Source organism: Saccostrea echinata, unplaced genomic scaffold (assembly GCF_033153115.1).
Source record: "Saccostrea echinata isolate AGI-Se365-2 ecotype Australia unplaced genomic scaffold, CSIRO_AGI_Sech_v1 ptg000014l, whole genome shotgun sequence".
NCBI lineage: Eukaryota > Metazoa > Mollusca > Bivalvia > Ostreida > Ostreidae > Saccostrea > Saccostrea echinata.
In genome coordinates, this window is record NW_026889763.1 from 2,126,019 (window position 1) to 2,151,166 (window position 25,148).

At 32.6% G+C, this 25,148-nt stretch overlaps 1 protein-coding gene across 1 annotated transcript in view; it reads right to left on the reverse strand.

Moving 5' to 3' along the window:
• The window catches only part of LOC133186628 (26S proteasome non-ATPase regulatory subunit 1-like), a 110,776-nt gene continuing 85,628 nt past the window's right edge, over nt 1–25,148 (reverse strand). The window contains exons 22-31 of the mRNA XM_061321864.1: nt 20,002–20,116; nt 15,898–16,014; nt 12,640–12,742; nt 8,962–9,131; nt 6,495–6,671; nt 4,965–5,114; nt 2,801–2,851; nt 1,183–1,258; nt 222–321; nt 1–133 (exon numbers count right to left, since the gene is read on the reverse strand). Coding sequence (XP_061177848.1) covers nt 251–321; nt 1,183–1,258; nt 2,801–2,851; nt 4,965–5,114; nt 6,495–6,671; nt 8,962–9,131; nt 12,640–12,742; nt 15,898–16,014; nt 20,002–20,116 — 1,030 coding nt within the window. The 3' untranslated portion in view covers nt 1–133; nt 222–250. The remainder of the gene's footprint in view (nt 134–221; nt 322–1,182; nt 1,259–2,800; nt 2,852–4,964; nt 5,115–6,494; nt 6,672–8,961; nt 9,132–12,639; nt 12,743–15,897; nt 16,015–20,001; nt 20,117–25,148) is intronic.

Below are 25,148 nucleotides of genomic sequence, written 5' to 3' on the forward strand. Positions count from 1 at the left end.
CATAAAATATTATAATAACAGTCTTTTCTATCTATGAAGGTCACACCCTCTGAATAAAGTCACAAATAAATGTTGACATTTTAAAGTTCTTGCTAAGGTAGTGGTAGGTAATCCAACACTTTAAATTCTATGGCTGAAAAATAAGAAGGTATCAAGTCTATTAAAAAATTACATGCTGATAAAATATGTTTTCAGATGAAAGGCATGATCAGCTATGAAACCTGTAAATTCTTTATTTTGTTCCTCGGTTTCAGTCCTCGGTCCACTCAAATGGCTCTGGGGGCTCTGGCTCCTCCTCTTCCTCAATCTTTGGTCCTCCAGCTAAAAACAAAACAGATATAAATTCATTTCTCACAGACAAAATGAATGATGCAACAGGAAAAACAATTTCAGAAATTCCTAGCACTTTTAGGCTAGGTAATCTTGTGGTAAGTGTTGCATTCACTTTCAACATCAGGAAATTGAACTTGTTTGACTTGAACCTTTTGGATGCCAACCCAAAACCACAAAGTCAAAAACTCTTATTTTAATCAACGGGAGGTTTAAAACAAATAGGTTTTTTTTCTGACAATGTCAGTAAAATTATATGCAATTAAAAGTTTTTCATATAACTAAAAAACAACAAAGTTATAAAAGGCCTGGCAATCTGCTAATGTTTGTCACCTTGACCTTTTAACCCCAAGTTTGAACAAGTAGCATAAAACACTGGTGTCTCTATGTAGTTTACAAGTCCATATATTTTAAGTTTGAATAAACACAGGGTTCGTACATCCCAGCATCATTTTCAAGCACTTTTCAGTACTGTTACCTTTAAGACAATTTTTTAAGTAATATTTATGCACTATTGCATGATACAACGATGCAAATAGAAAATTTTACATAGTTTTTGTCCAAAAAATTCTTACCTCATTTGATCTCCATTTATGTTTTTTACCCAACATTTTCTAATTGATAATACACATACTAGTACACATAAATCAAACACAATTTTTTTTCCTTTTTTAAAATTTTTGTTTTTATAGCAGCCCATGATCAGAATTCAAGCACCACTGTTAAAAACTCAAGCACTGAACATGCAAATATAAGCACTTTTCCATGACTTTTTGCTCTTTAAGCACTTTTCAAGGACTGGGTCAAATTTCAAGCACTTTTCCTGGTTTGGTTCACTTAGAAATAACTGACCTGCTACTGGTTCTATAATTTCCTCTTGTTCTCCTGGTTTGCTATTCCTCAGCAAGATAATGCCTCCATGTGTCACCTACAATCAAAGAATTAGTATTATATGTCATATGCCATATCTAGATAATGCCTCCATGTGTCACCTACAATCAAAGAATTAGTATTATATGTCATATGCCATATCTAGATAATGCCTCCATGTGTCACCTACAATCAAAGAATTAGTATTTTATGTCACATGTTATATCTAGGTAATGCCTCCATGTGTCACCTATAATCAAAGACTTATTATTATATGTCACACAAAGAGAATGTCTACATGTGTCATCTACAATCAATGCAAAGAATTACTAATATATGTCACATCAAGATAACGCAAATAATGATAATCTTTAATAAATGATAAAGATAATCCACATGTCACCTACAAACACAGTGTCAGTATTATATGTTGCACATGCTACATCAAAATGTCTCCAAGTGTCACTTACAATCCAAGTATTATATGTCACATATGTCACATCATGACATGTGTCACCTACAAATACAATGTCAGTATTATATGTCATATCAAGATGAAGCCTCCATGTGTCACTTTTTATCATGTAAAATGTATTAAACAAGTCGAGAAAGTAAGCCAGTTCTTTGAATAGATTAAAATGCTCTAAAATACAATTTTTAAGAATTAACATAGTGTTCAAGTTTCTTAAAACTATTTTTCAGCAGATACATGTATACAGTAAGTTGTCAATGGCTGCTTAGAATTTATTCTACTGCTCATTCTAGATATAAAATGTTCTGAATAATATAAAAAGATTAGTATAAAAATTTTGTGTTATCTTTAAGCAAGGTGGTGTGTTTTGGTTCAATTTGCTTGTTTGTCTGTTAAATCTTTTAGAAAAAATCATCAAAGATGGACCTTAAATCAGGCAGTACATGTAAGTGGCCAAGGGAAAATCTGAATTAACACAGCTATTTAATTTTCAAGTAGAGAAGAAACTGTAATTGTTGATAAATATTTGTCTACTTCCTGAACACTTTAACTCATTGAAGAATTGCCACACTTAGCCCAAAATAGATACAATTTTCAATTTCAATTTTCTGAAACACCACAAAACCTGATAACTGGCAACAAATTTTATACAAATCAGATCGTTTGCTATTTTCAGCATGTAGTAGGACCCTTTACTATGTTTTTTGTTACCCGAGGTTAATGTCTAAAAGTTAGCTCAAGACTGGTATCTATGACAACTGTCAATATGTTGAGGATAAACTGACCAGCCTTCAGTAAATGAAAGATAACAAAAAAATAATTGTTGCAAGCTATTCATTCAACAATGCTTCATGAAATAAATTAATCATGCTCAACTCTGAAACATTTTACCAATATGATGTTATTTAAAGAAGAGAGATTAAGGCTTGTTCACTGGCCCCTTTAAAGCATTCCTAGCCATAGTTCTTATTTCTGTTCAGAATATTTCTATCCAGCTAAAATACTCTTGTATATATAAAAAATACTCTGCATCTATATCTTAATCACTTTCTTGTAAGAAAATTTTTGGATCCACCCCTTTCTTGTTTACCTATAAAATGCTTATATAATGTATATACATATACTTACATCCTTAACAGGTACATATCTGCTTGTCTCTGGCATTACCAACACCTTCAGCTAGAATATAAGAAAAATCACGTTCATAAATAATAATATTCCTTGAGGTCTTGTATTTAGTTAAAATTCTATTATTGATAATTTGAAGAATCTTTTGTTCCTTATGTGTAAGTAATGTTGAGAAAAATTTCCCTTCTCTGCAGAAGGGAATAATTATACAAGAGTTAATCTTCTTAGGAAACCATATCAATCACAAATTAATATCATACATGTAATACAGCAATATATACAGCACACATAATCGAGTACCGTTTATCAGCTATTACATCTTGTTCATGCCATTGTACTTAATTTCTCTTAAGCCAAAAAGCATAAACCATGTGATATGTTGACTGACTTATGCTTTACCTTGCACTAATAACATTTCCATGACAGAATTACATATCCTCTTTTCCGACAAAATCTCCAATTCATTAACTTTTAATTTTTGCAGCATGACATGTGTTTATACAACTGGGAAATTCATCCTTATGTTAGCCAAGAAATCAACCAATTCCTTTATTCTGCTTTTTTTCTTCATTGAAAACCAAGTTTGTTGAACTCTGGCCCAGAATTAACTTGGAAGTGAGCTTCCAACAAAAACTTGTATACAGCTTTTTATAGACTCCTGTTGTGAAACGCAAGGATGACCAAGTACAAAATACAGGTGTCAGGTATTACATTTTTTAAAATGTACCAGACACTGCACATAAATCTATCTCGAAAAATTCTATTCAGAAACTGTTGATATGATAAAGTTCTGGTCTCTAGTTTTTTTTTTTTTTACACACAAGTACAAGTACCTCCTCTTCTTATTGTTTGTGTCAGTAGCCCTTATCATCAACATACTACATGAATAAGGCACCTCAACCAGTAGAAATATGTAAACCAGTGCTTTTTTCTTTACTGAATAATAGTATGATGGTACATGTATTTGGTATGCATAATCAAGATTGCAAATACATGTAGCTAACATCCAATTTAAGTATGATACTTATCCATGTGTTTATCACCATCCTGGCAAGATTAATTATCCAACATGTATGTAAAAAATTTTACTCTAAAATTTACCTGAGCTTTTTATTACACTCATCTGAGTTTTTTTTCCATTTGTGTGAGGAAAACTTAAATCAATTGCACTGAACTTTAAGGATCCTGTCTATACAATGTCTGGCTACAGTAATCTGTTATTGTACTATCTCAGCTTTTCATCATCCTTGCATGTACCTGAGCTTTCATCACTCTAAAGATATTACCCAACAATTTCATCACTCTAACATTTACCTGAATTATTCATCACTATATTACTTAGCTGACCTTTCATCACTTTGCAGTACATGTAGTATCTATTATATACAAGAATTTTCATCAGTTTGTGGTACTTGGGCTCTCATCAGCTTGATGAATTTAATATTCATCTAAAATATACATCTTTAACCTTCACCAAATGGAATTACAGTGAAACTTGTCTAATCTGGATGTTGTATAATCCAAAATCTTGCCTAATATAATGTTAAGTTTAAGTCCTTTTCAGTAAATTCATTTGTTTAAAATGTTGTCTAATCCGGAATGTTGTCTAATCCGGCCAATTTCTTTGGAATGAATGGTGTCCGGATTAGACGTTTTACTGCACCTAACAATGATATCTTATCATCAAATGGAATTACCTAACAATGATGTCTTAGCATCAAATGGAATTACCTAACAATGATGTCTTATCACCAAATGGAATTTCTACCAATGAAGTCTTTACACCAAATGAAATTACAGTAAAACATGATTATAACCAAGTGCCAGGGACAGACAGATTTGCTTTGTTATAAGCCTAATGTGATACCCGTTAAGTTTGAAATATACTTAAAAGTCACAGGGAATGAAAATCTCTTTGCTATAAGCATCAGTTCGTTATAAACATATTCCCTATCAGCATGTTTTATTGTACCCAACAATGAAGCCTTATCACCAATTTTCCCAACAATGAATTCTTAACAACCAATGGAATTACCTAACAATGAATTCTTATCGACCAATGGAATTACATAACAATGAATTCTTATCGACCAATGGAATTACCTATCAATGAATTCTTATCGACCAATGGAATTACCACCTTGCTGGGATTTGTAACATTTACCTGAGCTTTCATCACCCTGGCAGGATTATCTAACATCTGGAAGTTGGGTTCTGGTTCTTTCTCCTTCTCTGTTTTCTCTTTATCCTGTTTTTCTTTCTCTCCTTCCTCTGTTTCCATCTTTTCCTCTTCCTTATCTTTCTTTTCATCATCCTACAAAAAACAGAGTTCAATCTCATCATTACACAGAGTTCAATCTCCTCACTGTACAAATACAAAGTTTAATCCCATCATTGTACAGAGTTTAATTTCGTCATTGTACAAATACAGAGTTCAATTTCATCATCCTACAGAGTTCAATCTCCTCATTGTACAGAGTTCAATCTTATCATTGTACAAATACAGAGTTCAATTTCATCATTGTACAAATACAGAGTTCAATTTCATCATCCTACAGAGTTCAATCTCCTCACTGTACAGAGTTCAGTCTTATCATTGTACAAATACAGAGTTCAGTTTCATCATTGTACAAATACAGAGTTCAATTTCATCATTGTACGATCTCAGTATGAATATCTTGTGTTTTTTACCAACTTGCACTGAAATTATCATCTTATACTACCAAAATAACATAGAATGGATATGATTTATAAACCATATGAAAATCATGTTTTAAGCCTCATTTTAGATAAGTATATCATGTCACATAAATAAGAAGCTTGAAAGTAAAACAACTGGAAAACATGGAAGCCAAGATATACCGTTGGTTATTGCTTTGACAACAAATTAGTTTAACGACCATCATTTAGGAGAAATAGCATGTCAATATGTAGAGCACGAGTCTGTCTTATATTGGATTTTCCTTTGAAAACCTATAATATGTCTTGTGTAGCTTTTAAATCACAATAACATAGTCTTAAATCTCTATTCCAACATGCAAAACTAGCCTAATAATATGCGAAAGAAAACTCCATCAATACGGCTAAATTTATTTATCTACGCATACCAGGTTTTCTTATTTAATATATCTAAATTGTGCCCAATTCACTGCAAATTAGCAGGGAAATAAGAACAGCTTTTTAGTTTATGTTGTGTCAGAGTGTCAAAAAATGTACTTTCATTTTTCAGGGAGAAAAAATTTCATTAAATGAACACACCAGCATCAACTATGAATATCTTTCAATCATAATCCTTATTGACCTATGACCTGAAATCTTTATTGACCTATGACCTACATGTGTAGTCCTGTCTTATCTATAATCCTGTCTGAAATATAATCTGTCTGACCTATAATCCTGTCTGACCTATAATCCTGTCTGACCTATAACATATAATCCTAGCTGATCTATAATTCTTTCTCACCTACAATTTAAATCCTAGCCGACCCATATTCCTGTCTGACCTATAATCTTGATTGGCCTATCCTTTGACCAATAATCCTGTATGACCTTTACAGGATTTATATAATCCTAGCTGATCTATAAAATTTTCTGAGCTACTAGCTAACCTATAATCCTACCTGACCTTTGATCTATAATCAGTCTGACCCATGACCTATAATTCTGGCTGACCTTTTTTTAATTCTTCACCTACCACATCCATCTTTTCTTCATCTTTCTTCTTTTCAGCCTCCTTTTTCTTCTGTTTGGCAGTAATACTCAGGACTGCTGTCAATACTTTCTCTTTCGTTTTCTCTTTTTTGTCCTCTAAGGGAGGGGGGTAGGCATACTGAGAGGGTTTAGCATTGGAACGGAACTCCAACTTTGGCATCTGTTGGCGTGAAAGAAAATAAAGGTAGTTATTTATGAAATTGATATCTGCCTCTCAAATCTTAGTGATCTGTTTACAGTTAATAAGACAAAAAACAAAAAATAAAAGGAAAAAAAAAAATTAATCAAAACAAAACAAAACAAAACAGATGCATGATATAATTTCTGAAAAATCAATACCTAACTTCTTATTTTTCACATCATCAACTAATTTCTCTGGTTTCTACAATTTTATCCCTATTTCCCTCAAAATCATCAATAAAAATTAAGATTCTGTTCAAATCACACCTTAAGTATTTAAATACCTAAAAATCTGGTAAACATTTGGATTCCCTTTGCAATCGTAGAAACTGTCAGAAGATACACACATATGGAGAATGTCTATCCATCCCATACATTCATACTTTTGTCTACATTGAGTTAATGATTAAGTTGATTGAAGTTTGGAGTAGTTTCAATAAATGCTATGTAGCTGTAATGGTCACATGGAATCCATCTATCACTCTTCAATCTCCTTCAGTTTATCATGAATGAAGAGCAGGTCTCACTAAGAGTAAATAATCTTGGAGGGACTATAGACAACAAATAACTTATGGGTTTTAACAACTCTTGTCAAAAGCAACCTTTGTGTTGAGTATGAAAGTATGACCTTCTATAAATGTGACACTTCTGAACACTGTGACCTTCACCTTGTCTAAGTAACCTTTGTTAAGGGTCAAGCAAATTTTTGTGGAAGTTAAAGAAGTCATAAAATGTTTTGATTTGTTGTTAATCTCAAGAGACAAAAAATGTTTAGAAATAAGTAAAAGGTCAGATAGACAGCTAGATAGATGGATGCACATGGATCCCCCCTCCTAACTTTGATTTTGGAGATATAATTACTTACTTACTTAATCCTCTTCATGCATTTCTGCACATATGGCGACAGGGAGATATAATTACAATACTAAAACTTGAACAAATGATTTCTACCTAGTATTAGTCATCAAAATGAATGTGCTTGAACGTTTCTACAAAGTATTCTAAAGTACATCTTCAATGACAAAGCTACGTAAGACAAAGATTGGAAAGAAAGACTCTTACAAAAAGGCGTGAAAACATTTCTGATCTCCTGACAATACATTAAATTCCTTGACTGATTAATAGAAAAAAATCTTTCTGTAGAAAGACATGAGAAAACAGATCATAAAAGAGAAGACAATTGAATTATTTGTCTGTTATTATACCCACGTCAGCAACCAATGGCAGTAATTCATTGAGCATATGGGTGGACTACAGAGAAATAATGGAGGAGAATCAAACCAGCTTATTTAATTGAACCATTTAATATTCACTTTAGACATTAAATTGTCAATAACCATTAAGTCTATTATGCAGAACAATTAACATATAAATGTGTATAGATAATATTGGCAATTACAGTACTGAACAGGTTTTGTCCTTCTATGACACTGAACGACACAATTCCTTTGTGAGACTTGACAGAAGCTGCATGACCCTTATCTTCCTCATGAGACCCACTGAACTTGACATCACTCAGGTCCAACACTGGCCTCCCTATCCTCATTGAGGTTCACTAAGACTTGTATCATACAAGTCACAGACCATAAGGATCTCAATGAGGTCCACTAAGACTCATGTCACAGATCATCAAGATCTCAACGAGGTCCTCTAAGACTCATGTGTGACAAATCATGAAGATCTCAATGAGAACCACTAAGACTTGTGTCAAAGACCATGATAATCTCAATGAGGTCAACTGAGACTTGTTAAACATCGAGTCCTAGGTGCTTTTGGAGGTGCAATTAATGTTTTGGAGAAAGTCTCCAAGGTTCAAGAAGATGTCAAACACTTATCTCTTGGCCCTACTTTTGATCAATGAAAACATTTTAAAAACTGACCTTTTACTGAGCTCCCATGAGATTTTTTTTTAAAGAAAACTACCCATGAGGTCCTTATTGGGGTTGGGGTCTATTAAGACTTCTTTGAAAATGAATATCAGGTTTTTCACTGAGGTCCTTTAAGATTTAACAGACTGAACCTGAGGTTCTCATTGAGAGTTGCAACCTGATAAATGAGGTCCTCATTAAGATCCATTGTCTGACAATGTCCTTGAGGTTCACTCTGAGGTCTAGTAAAACAGAACCTGAGGTCCTCACTGAGAGCTGCAATGTGATGAGGTCCTCATTAGGATCCATTGTCTCCCTGATAATGACCTTGAGGTTCACACTGAGGTCACTAGGACTTAACCTGTGGTCCTCACTGAGAGCTACATCCTGATAGATACTAACCTTGAGATCCTCGTTGAGTCCTACCAGGCAGGTTGGACTGAAGGCCATGGACAGGAAATGGGTCAGTGGGTACCAGAACCAGAACTGAGTGAACACAAGCATGCCCACCACTGCCTCCATATTCATGTGACCCGTGCGGGACTGCAGAGAAACCGTCATGTTTCGTCCTCCTGCGAAAAGCAGTTATGATCTATATAACATTGCCAGAAAAAGAATAAAACATTTGTTCCATGCATGTGAGTCATTTGGGACTGAAGCAGAATTCTAGTACATTTCCTTGGAAAAATATCTCTATCAAATGTTATGACACTGGTATGTTCTAAAATCTTAATTCACTGCTAGACATGGAATTTTATTTCTTTTTAGAGTCTTAATACATCAAAATTTTAAGTCTGTCAAAAAACTGATTCATATAACCTTCCAGTAACTGCAATTTACACCCAACTTTTTTGATACTGAAAAAAGACAATAAAACAACAAATTTCCTAGTTACCACCCCTTCTCAGCTGTTTTTATTTGTGAAGTATGTGTCTAAAACAAACAAATTACACATTAGTCGGATGTAACATGTTAATATTCACGTTTCAGGTCTACCATGTACCGATTACATCAAAGTGAATTGAGAGACCATCACTTTATTAAACGAGTATTGTTAGAAGATACATTTTCATCAAAAAGCCATTATTTTCCCCCATTTTTATCAGGCAACAGAATACCGACTAATAACATTCTCTCCATTTCCGAAATTTTTAAATAGTGACATAATGTAGGATTGCCTATTTAATCTCCAAATTCTTTCTATAAACAACCTCCACAGACTACATGTATAAAGCCACTGGGAGCCATCACAGAATTGTCAAAAATTATCTTTTTTCATGTTTTCCTCTCCTCTCTGAGCAGTATCAAGTCTGTATCTTTGAAAATTAATGGCATACTCTTGTTAATTTTGTTTGCAGAGTGTAAGAAAAAAAAACAAGACCAGAATACGGTCAAAACATATTAACGTAGAAGATTCCACATGAAAAATAACAATACAGATATAAAAGAGTCTCAGAAACTTCTTTTTCTTTGATAAATCTACAATAAAACAGCTTAACATCTAAATGTATTTGCACTGAAAACCAAGAACAATTATGAATGAAAATATTTTGCTACCAAATTTCCAATGAATAAAGAGCTATATAAAACCACAGTATGATGCAAGTAATTTTAGAGGACACTTGATATATGTGCATAAATCTTACAAAATAATGTGATCTTTCTTTTATATGCTTATTAAAACTTAGACTTGAGATTCCGCCTGAATTTACCGCTGAACATTTGTATCTCTGACAATGATACGTTGAGATACACAGAAGTAAACTGAAGGTCATCCCAACCTTGTTACGATTTTAAAATTCACTGTTGTTATCTCAAAGTTCACATAAATTGAAGTTTCATATATGACATTCCTTCTATGTTTGGGCTATTTACAAGATATCTTGAGTGAATAATCATGATAATAGATACAAAAAAAAATTATAGCTACAATAGGTCCTGCAACAATTTTCAGAATGAACTCTTATAGAACTGGAATCTTTTTATATGGCTGATGTGATTTTAAGTTGACTTCAATCACTGTACAGATGTTTGTTTTATAATAAGTAAAACATCACCTGCGACAACAAGTATATCAAATACGTCTTTCCTATGAACATGTTCTACTGTGCGCATTGATCTGATCAACTTTTCAAGTAGAAAAAATTGTATGATGGATGATCTCTGATCAGAAGATACCACTTGAACTCACTGCTGAGTTGGAATAAAAGCAATGTCTACATCACGATTTATTTTGCAACATAAACTATGAGAGATTCAAATCAAGAGCTTTGCTTCTTTTTTTTTTCAATAAAAATTATCAGACCTAGGCTACGGAAACTAAGGATGATTGTGTAGTGACTTGTGTCTGAAACACCATCAAAATTAGCCACTCTTTAGAATGCTATAATGAATTCACAAGTACCTCTTGTGTAAAAGAGGTCTGATCGTAGTTCATCACTCCCACCTACTGAGGTAAAAAAGGCAAATTTCATGTAAACATTCCCACTCCTTTGTACTGGACTAATTAAACTGTCTGATTATAGACACACAGACCACTGCAACTGTGAAATATGATAGTAGTGTTTTTTATTCAAAATGTACTTTTATCGTGACTTAATGCAATGCTGTTACTAATGTTTGCTAGGTGTTGCTTATTTACATGATAATGAGGCTCATTGCCTTTTTTTTTACACAATGATTATTTACTGAGGTCTCACACAGATTTCACAGTCAGAGGGTGATGATGTTGACAAACATGCGTGCATGTTAGGGGCTTGTAATTGAGTGGTTGGAAATGTTCAATTTTAGCTCTGGTTTGGAATCATATTTGGCATCAGGTTCTATTCTGAATTTAACATCATAAGAACATATAACAATCCCTCAGGACCATGTATAATAATAAACATTTAAGACATTTTTTTAATAATAACAACAACAAACAAAAAAATAATTAAATAAAAAAATCAAGGCTGCTGTTAATCAGTACCATCCCTGAGTGTAATATTTTACAATGTTTACCTCTATTTTTTTAATTTCATAGTATTAAAATAATACCCTTCTGCAAAACTCATGCAACCCAAAATATACATGAAGCTAAGCCTCAATAGAGGGCCATTACATGCATTCCAAACCTTGTGCAATCAGACTATAGAGTTCATATTTCTTTATGCTGCTTGTAAGAAAGCCATCAACCAGATACTTAACATCTCTCTTCCTTGTGGAAAAGAGTGATATAACAGTTAAAATTCAAATTCACATACTGCATACTGCTTGCAGTGGGTCACTTTCACGGTATAATCTGTTTATCCTTCCCCCCTTTTTTTTAACACTAGAACTTAAGAGCCCTATTTGATATCTAGTGAGTATGTACATCTTATCAGGAATAGCACCTGTTTCTGCAGTCTCCATGGCCATCCGTGTTTTTTTTCTCTAGTGTTTGCCAGGAAATCATATACCTATCACCCTCTTGAATCAATCTGTCAGATTATAAAACATGCAGATAACCGCTTCATTTGCCATCTCTCCCCCATTGAAATTTGGCACAGAAATTCTTTTCTTTAATTTTTTTTTATAATCTTTGATCACTGCTTCCTGAGATAAAACACTGTTGTTGACATTCAGTGAAGAGAAGAATGCTTACACAGCACTGATAAACTTGATTTTGATCAACTTTTTTCTTATCATTGGAAATGTTATTCTCTTTTAGTGAAAAAGGGTATTTTCCTCTACAAATTTAAAAAAAAAAAATTATTCACCTATCTATTGCATTAAAAAATTATGGTCAATGAACTCTCTGATGAAACAGTTTAAGTCAAGCAAATTACTTTTAAGACCAACAAACTATTGATTCACAAGCGGATGTCAGCATTAATGTAGCTAGTCCACTTTATAGACTTGTTGATGCAAATTCTTTTTTCACTTTACATCTTCAGAACAAAATATTTTTCTCACATTCAAGACATTGATGGAAACTTATAAAATAGCTATATAATCCTGATTTACTGTTCAAAAAAATATTTTCCCAGAAATTCATATGAATCAAAAATATTACATGTTAATAGGGGGAAAAAATCTTTTCTTTGAAGTGATTTGACTTACCTGCGTCAATGATTCCCTGTGCCAGAATTGCACCAAATTTCGCCATGATGTCATCATGTTTGTCTCCGATGATTTTGGCATACAAACTTCTATAGTGGGCAACCTAAGTAAAAAAAGCTGAGAGCTTAAATAACATTGATTAATACCTGGTATTATGAGAAAGAGTTCAAATGGAAGAAGTATGAATTATCAGTGTGTAAAGCTTCCATGACTATAATGTTAATTTTTAAACTATGAGTGGTCACAAAGATACAGTAAAACTTGGTTATACAGTATTCCATTACAAGGATATCTTAGAGGGAATCCTTTAGGAATCCTATGGATTGATTGTTTATTTTTTAACACTGAGTCGGCAATATTTCAGCCATATTTCTGCAGAAAATTAAGTTTTTTTGACCGGTATTTGAAAGGTTTTTGATTTCTCTGGCGGCCCTCAGTGAGCTTACTCTTTTTCGAAATTCAGAGAAACAATCTTTTACGTGCCAAGTGGTTGTAATCCTTGACACGGGGCACCATTTAACGTCCCATCCTACGGACTTATGAATCCTATGGAAGACTTTGCACTATGTTTTTATATAGATATAATCTTGGTTATATGTTGACAGATTTTTCAGTTATTTCCTGATCATGACAGGGAGCACACGGCAGGGGATGCTCACTCCTCCATGGCACCTGATCCCACCTCTGATGTTTTAGAGGTCCGTGTTTGCTCTGCTCCAAAATTTGTATTGTTTGATGGACTTTTGAGCTTGGATACTGTTCATTATCTCTATACATTTCATTATATGCAAGCAAATTTTGAAGTCTTAGTGACTCTCATGAGCCCTCTATACACTGCACACTAAAGAGTTCTGATTTGTGGTATTTTTATGCAGAAAGAGTAATCTGTCCTTTGATCATGAATAAAATAAATTGAAATGTACAGTTTATTAATTTGTGATCAAATCAAGCATTTATAACAATTTAATAAGTCAAGATGAATAGACAGAACACTTCATTTGCAGGGATTTTGCCCACTTAAGTAAACAACAGTGACTTCTGTTCATCAGTACTTCATTGTCTTTCATCATTTTTTCCTGGGCGTAAATGCAAGGTTCCCATGTTGAAAATGTAATAGGTAAGCTCAATATTTACACCTTTACACACTATAATTTTCTCAGTGTCCAAAATATCTTTCCCTCTAGTGTATAGAGGGTCCTTAAAGCATCTTCTTTTCGTGCACGCAGTGTATTCAACCAAATGAATAATATTTGCAAGTTTCATGAGGTCATGGGGAATGAAATCACTATGCATTACTTCAAATAACAAACTGCTAATTTAAAACAAGGAAAATCCCAAAGAGAATTTGCTAAAATATTGAGTTACAAGGAATATATTCTCAGTGCAATAGTTGTAATAAATTGAATGGACAAAATGGTGCCAATTTGAATGGTTAACAGAGTTGATTTACATACTTCTAAGAAATTGACCTGGATATGTTTTACTAATTCATGTTCATGTATATATAATTAAACTTCATTTTGTGAAGTATATTGACCCCTCAATAATCTAGATTTACAGCAAGGAGGAAATAAAATTCCTACCTAATCACATTAGTTTAGGATAAAAGAGTTTCCATGTATTTGAAATTTTTGTTTAACTTAATTAAACATTAACATTTTAGGAGATTTTTGAAAAATAAATTTCTTTTTGTTTTGAATTTGAATCCTATTTAACAAATGGTATGCACGGCCCCTTTTTCGACCACAAATTGCAACGTTAGCTGCACTTCAAGAGGCCCTGATTTATCGTGCAGATATCAACTGTAAACATTGTTTTGAACATATTCTTTATGGAGAACTCCCAAGAAGCATTAGATAAAATGATTCCTCAGAGCATTCTTTTATTTCAAATTTCAAAAGGATTCAAAATGAGAGATCAGTATAAATATATTTCTCTTGAGAAACAGACATTTTCAAACAAAAACATTTCTTAGAAATGTCAGAATGGAAATTGAAATGGAAATTGGCATGTTGAGCAGATAAAGTTCTGCAGTATGTGGATGTTCTTTTGATGATGGACATTTAGTTGCATGACCCACAAAGTGAGAAGAATTCATAGAGCATTAAAGTATAATGATTTTACCACCCTTTCTATTTTGCACAGTGATGGCATGTCTGAAATATTATCTAGAATGGGATAAACATGCATTCACACGAAGCAAATGCTTTGTTGGTAAACATTTTTGAAATTTTTGCTTGCAAAAATAAAAAAAATTCTGGCTAAATGAAAATAAAGAGGTTAATTAAGTCCAAAATGTTAACATTTCCATTTCATAAATTCACTCAAAATTGAAATTATAACTTCCCATTCTCTTGATTCTATAACATATCTTTTAAAATAAAACACTGTGGATATGAATTAAGGGACAGTCTGAAGAATTGTGTCATCCTTGCAAGGTGATCTAAACACTGGGCTTTACCCATAGCTTGGCAGACAAGCAGACAGACAGACACAATTTCAGTACACATCCCCTCCAACTTTGTTGATGGGGCTGGGGGGTTTGTGTGATATAATTGATGAAAAACAATATTATACTTTTTTCTCAACACACCCTGAAAAGTCTTGTCAATTTAGTAAATAATACAAAACTTCTCGTAAGTTGACATTTTGATGTAGCCTCTAGATGAGTGATTAAATCCTGGTAATATATTAAACACAAGAATTATAGTTATCTTTCATAAAATCTCTCATCTCAGATTGTAGACATATTGTAGAGATGGTCCTAATGTTTGGGGAAGTCTCATAAAGCTAGTCTAACCCCTAGAAAAGAGTCAAAATTGGCATTAGGTCTTACCACAGTTGAGGTAAAACAGTATATGCCAGATTTATTCCCTGGACAGGTGTGAAAAAAAGGCATCAATGATATCTTTGGACAGGTGTTATACAGCTGACACTTTATCTTACCTTTCGAACAGAGTGAAAAGATTGTCATTAAATTTGACCTTTGGACAGGTGTTTTCCTTACCTTTGGACAGGTGTTTTCCTTACCTTTGGACAGGTGTTTTCCTTACCTTTGGACAGGTGCTTTCCTTACCTTTGGACAGGTGTTTTCCTTACCTTTGGACAGGTGTTTTCCTTACCTTTGGAAGGTGTTTTCCTTACCTTTGGACAGGTGTTTTCCTTACCTTTGGACAGGTGTTTTCCTTACCTTTGGACAGGTGTTTTCCTTACCTTTGGACAGGTGTTTTCCTTACCTTTGGAAGGTGTTTTCCTTACCTTTGGACAGGTGTTTTCGTTTTGCTGTATCAGCACCAAGGCAGAGGCAATCAGAGCTCCCTGTCTAACATAGTTCACAGGGTCATTGGTCATGGGCTCCAACAAACTGATAGCATCCTATACATCAATAAGACAAAGGAAAAAAAAACATATTAATTACATATAAAGTAATTCACATAGATTATATATAATGATTCATATCTCCTTCAAATATATGGTGAAAACAAGTATCAAGACTCAAATTCTGTAGATTTGCCTGTTATCAAACACCACAAATAACATTCCTCCAACATGAAATCAGTGTAAACTACTTGTTAATACAATTAAATCATAAAACTTCAATTACAACAAAAATGCTGAAATTGTGATAATATTTATATTCAATATAAAATGCTGAAGATATAAGCAGATCGATACATGTACATCCGCTATTTTCAAACTTTTTAAGTGTTACTCTTCAATGGCTGTTCTTGCTTTTAATAGGTTACAGTAAAGGACATGCATACAGTGAAACATTATAAACAACTGAATTGCCTTGTTATATTCATTTAAGCAATAAATTCTTATTTTTGGATGTCGTTGGTATTATAACAGCACCTGGTTGTGCCAATAAATTGAATACCGCGCATTAGCACAGTATAATAGTTTGTCAGCAAAGATGTTGTTACAGGACCGACGACATCCAAAAATAAGAATTCAATGCTTATAATTACATTCTCTAATTTTCTCTCTTAGTAATTGTTAATTTTGTTAACCATTGTTAATTAATTTATGAATTCATAGCACTTTGCTTTCAGAACTGGAGTGCTGAATAAAGTCTGACGTAAGAGCATTGTGATGTGGAAAGTCAATTAACGCAAATGAATAATTATGAGGGAAAAATGACAAATTAATTTTAAACATACAATTGCTATATTTTTACAGTAATTTAATAGGGTATTTGTTTTTGATTAAATTGAGCAAAAAAATATACATTTTGGTGTTCCTAGAGTATTGAAAATGCATTTAATTCCTTCTGTAAACAAGGTTTCGTGTGTAACAGGGTATTGAGTGTTGTAGATTTCCAACGGTTTTCATAAAGAAAATTACACTGAATGTAAATATATATTTATCAAATAAAAAAAATTCAAGGGCATGATTTCTACATTTATTCAACAGCAAAGGAACCAGTTTTTATTGTGTGGTAGCTGCACTAATTTTAAGACAGAAAAAACCCTGAAAAAAATTCTGATGAGATAATTTCTAATGTCAAACTCTTAGAACCGAGCCATAACAACACACATACAGATATCTATAAACATTTTATATACAGGAGCCCCCTCTTATCTCTCCGATACTTCAAACCATGCATCAATATGAAAAATCAGAAGGGAGAACCTCTCTTCTCTCTATACAGCTAGATGAAGCTTACAGCTCGTCAAAAATCGTGATCGATTTCATAGCAAATGAGATCTGAGAAGCAAAATGTTGAATGGAATCTTAATTGGCTTTTGTTTATGTTCAGCTTTTATCTATTGATCTGCATGATGCATCAAAAAACGCAATAGATTAATTGCCACCTTGAAATCAAAGCAATCGATCATACTCTACGTCACACAGTTCCCAGGACCTCTCTGATATCTTGGTCCATTCATTTTTTTTATTTATGGGCCACAAGGCTCACTTGAAATTTCTGCCTGGCTGATGTTAAAAGATGGCTAAGCTTTCTCACAGGAATGGGTGACAATATATTTAATATATCAGAATTATCATTACATTCATTTGTTACACTGTTCTTCAATATGTCAACATGTAAATTTAATAAAAACAAGCGGCCCATGGGTACAATGCTAGCCTAAGTCACACTGGCCCTACTGAATCCAAAAACATGGAATTTCTTTAATATCCCTGACTAACATGACCTTGATGATTTTTCAAGCATTTTCTATCCTTTTCTGTATACATCTATTAGGTAAAGTTTGATCCCCTGTTTTAGCCCAATCTTGCCTCCATGGCCCCATAATTTGTAAAAATTATATTCCAAACAACTTTGCAACTTTGTGGTCCCAACCTACCACGAGGGGGGGGGGGGGGGTGATTTGATGAAACTTGAATCTTTACAAGAGGATGCTTGCATATCATTATGACTAATCATGCTCCTGCTTTTCCTGAGAACATATTATTTTAAGATTTTTTTTCTATTTCCCCATGCAGCAATTTGTTCATCTATTAATTGTGGCCCAATCCAACCCCTGGGGAGCATAATTTGGACAAACTTTAATCTACACTACATGAGGACTATTTCTTTTCTTTTTTTTCCACATAAGTTTCATTTTTTGGGGTTTGTGCATCTTGACAAGAAAGCTGTTTTAAAATCACTTAACTAAATTTTGTCTTTTCTTGATTATCTTCCCTTAAAAAGGAGCATGGTCCTTTACTTGAAATTTTAATCTCCTTCACACAAGGATACTCTGTACCAAACTTAACTGATATTAGCTTAGTGGTTCTGGAGGGGTCAAAAGTAAAGTTTATATTAAGGACAATGCTCACTTGAGCCTTTGACTCAGGTGAGCTAAAACCCAATCACTTCGAATCCCTTACAATCAATATATCAATGTTACTGAGTATGCATTCACTGATTTGAATTTTCAAAGCTGCAAATGATTTACAACTTTCATCTGTAGTGAGAGGCCTTAAATTATGCCAATGGTTTAGCCAATTTTGAAAGTATTTTCTGCAAATTAAAGTTTAAATAATTTAAGAAAAATATTCATTTATAATATTGCAATTCTTTTTCTCTTTCTCTGAGCAATATGTTAGCCTACATGAAATAAGAAATATGCTTAATTAAATGTGTAAAAACCGATATTATAAAATCACTTATTAGGCTCAATGAACACATTCTACAGCAAGGAATAAATTGATTATAAATAAAGTTAAAACAACATTAAAAAGGTTGGAAAAACAATAATGCAAATGCTGGAAGATTAGCAGGGCCCAATACACAAGCATGGTGTATTAAAGATGGCTTCAGTAAACGTTAAAAAAATATTTGAATTGATGCATTATGCTGACCACACAACGTATATAACAACCATATATCCTGAAATTCTGTTTTTGAACCCAATACAAAAACATGTCTACAAAACTGAATATCTACAATGAGTGTAGAGTACAAAATCTCGGTGGTCTAATGGACTTTTGCCCATCTTCTCCCTTCTTTGGTATTAGCATTGCATGATGAAAATCCAGCACAAAGAGACTACTAATTGAAGGGATCCTTTAAACCCTCCATTACAGAACGATAATATTAGTCTGACATTTCTGGCCCTAGCCAAGCAAACAGGACCAATCTCTTTTTGTCCTTATAAATCATTCTGTTTATCTTCCAACATTAAATTCACTTTGTAAATTAACAGTCCATCTCTGTTAATTAGTTACTGTTCAATTAAAAAAGTTGTCTATAGGTCAATGGGAATAAGACTGATCAAGAAAGTTAATTGGCTGTCGATGAAAAATTTACTTATTGACCCTGAGTGTACTCTTGAAATACAGATTGATCAACAGTACATGTGACCGTACTTTTTTAGCAGAATTTAATAGTCAACAGTTTCTGGGCCAAGGAACAACTTGTTTCTGATCATTAATTTAATAATTAAGGTGAATAGATTTTTATACTCTTACAAATCAGTGAAGATTATTCATCAATTAAATTTTCTTTACTGAAAGTATACAGCCCAATCCACTGAGAAGGACCAAATATGTTTTAGCGACTATAAGATTATTTTTAGGCCCAGAATGCTAAACCAGTCAGGTCAACATTTAATGAACTCTTCACTTTACTAGCATCAATTTTTGTGATAATCATGCTCACAACAAAGCCAAAAATGACCCCCCCCCCAAAAAAAATAATGTTATATGGACATGAAGTACATACTGAAAACAAATTACTTAAAAATTTCACCAATTCAAGCACCTGCGATTAGGTTCTAAGGGAAAATTAAACCAAATAAAAAGCTGCAAATTCCGACCCCATTTTAGCATATTTTCAGAGTTTTTTTTTCAATTGGAAAGAAATATTTTTGAGCAACTACTACTTCATAAGGATTTAGAATACCAAGCTACCTTAAGACCTGTTCCTGCACATGCAATGCCCAAAGCCATGGCCGCCCCAAATCGTACATGAGGGTTATAGCTCTCCGACAAAAGGGACACTACTTGTGGACACTGCTCCGGGGTTCTGAAAATACAAAAAAAAATAGTGTAATTGTGAGAAGTGAGAAATGTTAAATGCATGGAACATTGGAAACTGCAAAAAAGAATATCTTTATATTAGCAACATTATTTTGTGAAACACAAACTTTTATGCCACATAAAAAATCTTAAGAGAATCAAAGTAAATTTCATTTTTTTTTTTAAAGTTTCACTTGTGATTTAATACTCACTGCATTTCAGGCAAATACAGTGACTATGCAACACTTACACAACTCTTCAAAATTATCATATTAAAACTCAGCTCTCTGCAAAACCAGTCTTTCAGAGAGAGAAAGAGAGAGAGAGAGAGAGAGATTGTTTAACATACCAATTTACATGTACGCGTTCAATTACGTACAAAATCTTAATTTTCTTATAGCAATTACATGTCACTCTGTTGATGATGTTTTAACAGTACATGTACTGTGTCTTTCACAAAAATGAGATTTATCATAGGATACTGCCCTTGTCCATTTAATTTGTTTTCATCAATTCTTATATAATTTGGCATTAATCTGTTTACATCATTACCAAAACACTAGGTTCACAAGAGAGCAGACATTTAATGCATTAGCATCAAGCCTGAATAGTCGTAATGTTGGTCATTGATTTCCATGTAAATGAGAGACCATTATTGATGAAAAAATTATGTCCCAGATATGGATGTTTGGTCCAAACGGAAACAATACGAGAAATTATGTAACCTTCACGGATTACTCAAAAGTTCATTGTACTAACGTACAGAATTTTGATCAAGTCCTTAAGAGTGTTTCATTCAGGGTCATACAAAGCATTAAAATCTTGAGCAGTTAATAGATGGACGTTGGACAACAGGTTAAATGAAGTCACTTGAAGACTTATTTTGGCCCTAAACAGAGGAACCCCCCCCCCCTTTCCAACATGCACACTTCCTATCTCTTAGCAGGATTTTTTCATTAAAGGGGCCTGGACACAGTTAGTGAATTGCAATTTTGTTTACAATTGTTAATTTTTATTCAAAAAATAATTTCTGAATTGGTTTGATGATTTGAACTTGCATGGAAATTCTTAAAATTCAATGAACACAATATTCTTCATTTTACGTCAAACATCTGTGTTTGTAAACATGGGCACAGCTCTGTTATTGTTAATGTTTACATTACAGCCGATGTTTTCTATTTGTTAACTCTGCACACATTACTGAGGATGGTCTAACAATACTGGCAAGTTGGATTTGCTTTCTCACATTTCTTCTCTGAATTTTCTGAATTATAATTTTAATATATTAAGTTCATTAATTAATACACAATAAATTTATCATTTTTGTTAGATATTAAGGATAAATTTTACTTCATAAAAGTGCAATGATCTGTGTCATTCAAATGCATCCTGAAATTTGTAATTTTAATAATTTCAGATAAAACAAGTTTCTAAACATTTTTTTCCAATATATCTGTCTGAAATGCTCTTAAACATGTAATTAATGATATATTATACTGAAAATTTAAGAAAATGTTAATTATCATCATATCTGTGTCCAAGCCCCTATAAACCAGTCCTCCTTGAACTCTGTAACTTCCATTAGTAACAAATGAAAAACCTCCAAACATCAGGAAAAAAAATTAACTGAAGATAAATGGTCCTGATTAATAATCAGTTTTAAATTAAAACTGACCACTGATCATGAATGATATACAAGAACATTTGGTATTATATGCACAGTAGACAATAGAATCTGAAAGAGAATATTTTGGACATCTTGTATTGCAAGGACTTCACTAGCTATTATTGTTTCACCTACTTTTAATTTAAAACTGCATGAAAGAAATTGTAAGTTGAAGAATAAAGCAGAATATTTTTTCAAATGTTTTTTTTTAATGATTGCTATTTTGTAAGTCTTAAATTTAAATATAAAAAGTGATGTAAATAAAATTCTTTACAAAATGTAAAGAAACTGCAATGCTCCTAGCATCAACTGTGTTAAATACTGGTATTGTAATATCAACCTCAAATTATTGCAATAATGAACAGATTTTTTTATGGAAATAAATTTTCTTTCAAGTTTATTCCTCTACAAAATTCGAACAATAGCTCTTCATTTTAGGAGTCTCAGACCGTGTTTGAACCCAATGCCCAAATAAAGAGTTCAAGATCATGCTATGCCAATGAGACGAAGCTTTAATTGCTTTGATTTATTCGATACTGGCATGTCATTTAACTTTCTGATGATCTTTTATAGTTTTATTCCTCCGATTGCAGCCATTGATATTGACCTTCCGATCAAAAGGCCATTTCTGTGAGGAGAGATAAGAATTGGTAGTTACTTTATGGGACACAGGCATAAATGAAACTATTGTTCAAATGAAAATTAACTGTTTGAATCAACTATTATTCTTTTATAAGAAATTAAAATCACCTGCATTAAAAATCGTTAGATATTTACAAAGTTTCAATGCAAGAAATTATTGTACCCACAATCATCATAAGGAATTATATATCATGATTGTTCCTGAAAGCTGGCATTTTTCAAACTTTGCGTAGAGAATAAAAATGCTATATGACTTGTACTCAGCAAATTGATTCAACACCTTCCCCATGATTTGTGAGTCTGTTTTGTGTCTCATAATATTTTGCATCATGTTTATCAATATCCGATCCCTAGCATATGCACGGATTCTTCAATTTTACGTAAGATTGTGATTTCAAACTTCGATTAGCTTTAGCTGTTAAAGGGACTGCATTGTGTTTAATCCTAATGTTTTCTGTGCAACAATTATCTGAAGAAAAAAAATATATTTCACAAAATGCCACTGAGATATTTCCATTTCTCTCAGTGTCAAGGCTTTAACCACTCGAGTCATGCATTTATTGGTTTTAACGAAAGCATTAAGTCAGTAAATTAGATTGAAATGAGGATAAAATGTTACATCAAAGGATAATGCAATACACCTCTCTTTTATTACCTGCCATGTGATGCTTTTATTCTTACTTCATTGTTGCAGATTCTTTTCAACAGAAACATTTTTATGCAATAATCCATACAACCATCATGACCATTAGGTCTGTCCAAGTTTTTATCATTGTTAAATGCAGAATAGCATTGTTATATAAGATTTACATAACACACTCCCAAAAGGAATGATTTTTTATTTTAATGATTTAGATCTGTTCATGCAATCAAACTTTATGTTTTTAATTTTAAAGAGAATTTTTCTTGGTCCATTTTTTAATAATTATTTTGAAATCGGAAAAATAAAACGATACATGTAGCTTGGATGAAGAATGGAAACAATTGATCCAAACTAACTAGTGATATATTTATATTAACTGCATTTTGAGTGCTAAGTTTCTTTATTAAATCTAGGGGTCTTAACACATCTGAGCAATTTATAAATGATCTGGTATGCATGTAAAGAGCATTTTTGCAATGAAGCTTTAATTAAGCTCTGCATTTAAGTGACATAGGCACACAGATTTTAGTGTAAACTTCAATAGCAAACTTAGAATATAATACAGGGAGAAAAGGCCAGGTGTCTGACTGACAATTTTCTGTAATTGCAGGGATTTAATCATGGCCTCAATACCATATACATGTAATATGTACTATTGTGAAATTCAAAAATTGTAATATGGGCTGTATTTTTGAGAATTTATTATGTATAATTCTGCATACGATCAATAAGACTAAAAAGTAAGTCATTCCAGGTAAGTCATTGTAATTTCTGAACAAGTACTTTTATTTTCAAGATAATCAAAATTCCATGTAACTACATAATAAACTGTGTTTCCTCAGTATTTTACCCTATACTGTTGACAGTTCATTTTTTTAAATGTTGGTCATCTAAATCAAATTTTAAAACTTATAAATAGTACTTTTACTACTTGATTATATATATATCCACAGATTTCATGATACCATTATCCACAGTGTGATATCATGGCTAATAAAACTTAATTAATTAGATGTACCAGGGTATATAGATTACCTCCATAAATTAATCTCTTATCATTTTTATGGCCCATTTTACTCTCAATTAATGATCATAGAATTCATTAGAATATACTATATGCAGCTTGTATTATGACCCAACATTAATTACTCCAAAATCAAGCATGAGAGAAAATCATCAGAAAGATTGAAAAAAATTAAAGAGGAATGTATTTATTAGCCTAATAGGTTTAGTTTAAACATTCTAAAAATCAATTTTCACATTAACCCAGATGCACCTCTATAAAATTTTCAACTTTGCTATAAACATTATCTTAACTTAAAGATAATTGATTAATAACCTATGCTTTGCTCGTCTCTCCCTTGATTGATAATTGCAATTTTCCTTTTCTACGTCCTCTTGTATACATTCAAACTAATAAAACCCATCTGAAGTAGCGTTACACGCTGTCACAATAGAACAACATACCCAGGTATCCCAGCAACCCCTGACGTAAGTGACCATTACTCGTGCGTCTTTGATTGGGGTTCCATGAAAGTCTACGTTTCTTAGATCATGTTTCCTTCCAGGGAAAACTAAGATTTCACAGAGAAATAGAGAAATATCACAGGGTTTCCTGCGAGGAATTTTCTTATCAAATTGCATGAACCTTTTCTCCTTTTACATCCATACAAAAACATCATCAAGCTGGGAGCTATAATTAAGGGAATTAAATATTAGTGACTGTCCCAGTATTTTATTCTGAGCTGAATTGGAATACCAGCAAATGTACATGCATACAACATAATGTTATAACTGAAAATCTATTAACTATATACAAAATCATGAATTTTCAATTTTTTTGGCGAACTTTTTCTTGGTTTTTCATACAATTCTTAATATGTTAATTTATTTCCTTTTGTAATTTTTATATTTAATTACAAACAAGTTACGTAATGCTCATGAATATTCATTCAGAACCTTTAATTAATTATTTAAAATTAAGAAATAACTGCAGAGACAATCCAAAATAGATCTGATATTTTAACAATGAGTATTTTACGACTATTTTGATCAATTATCCTCTCTCGTCTTTCCCTGCGACAAATA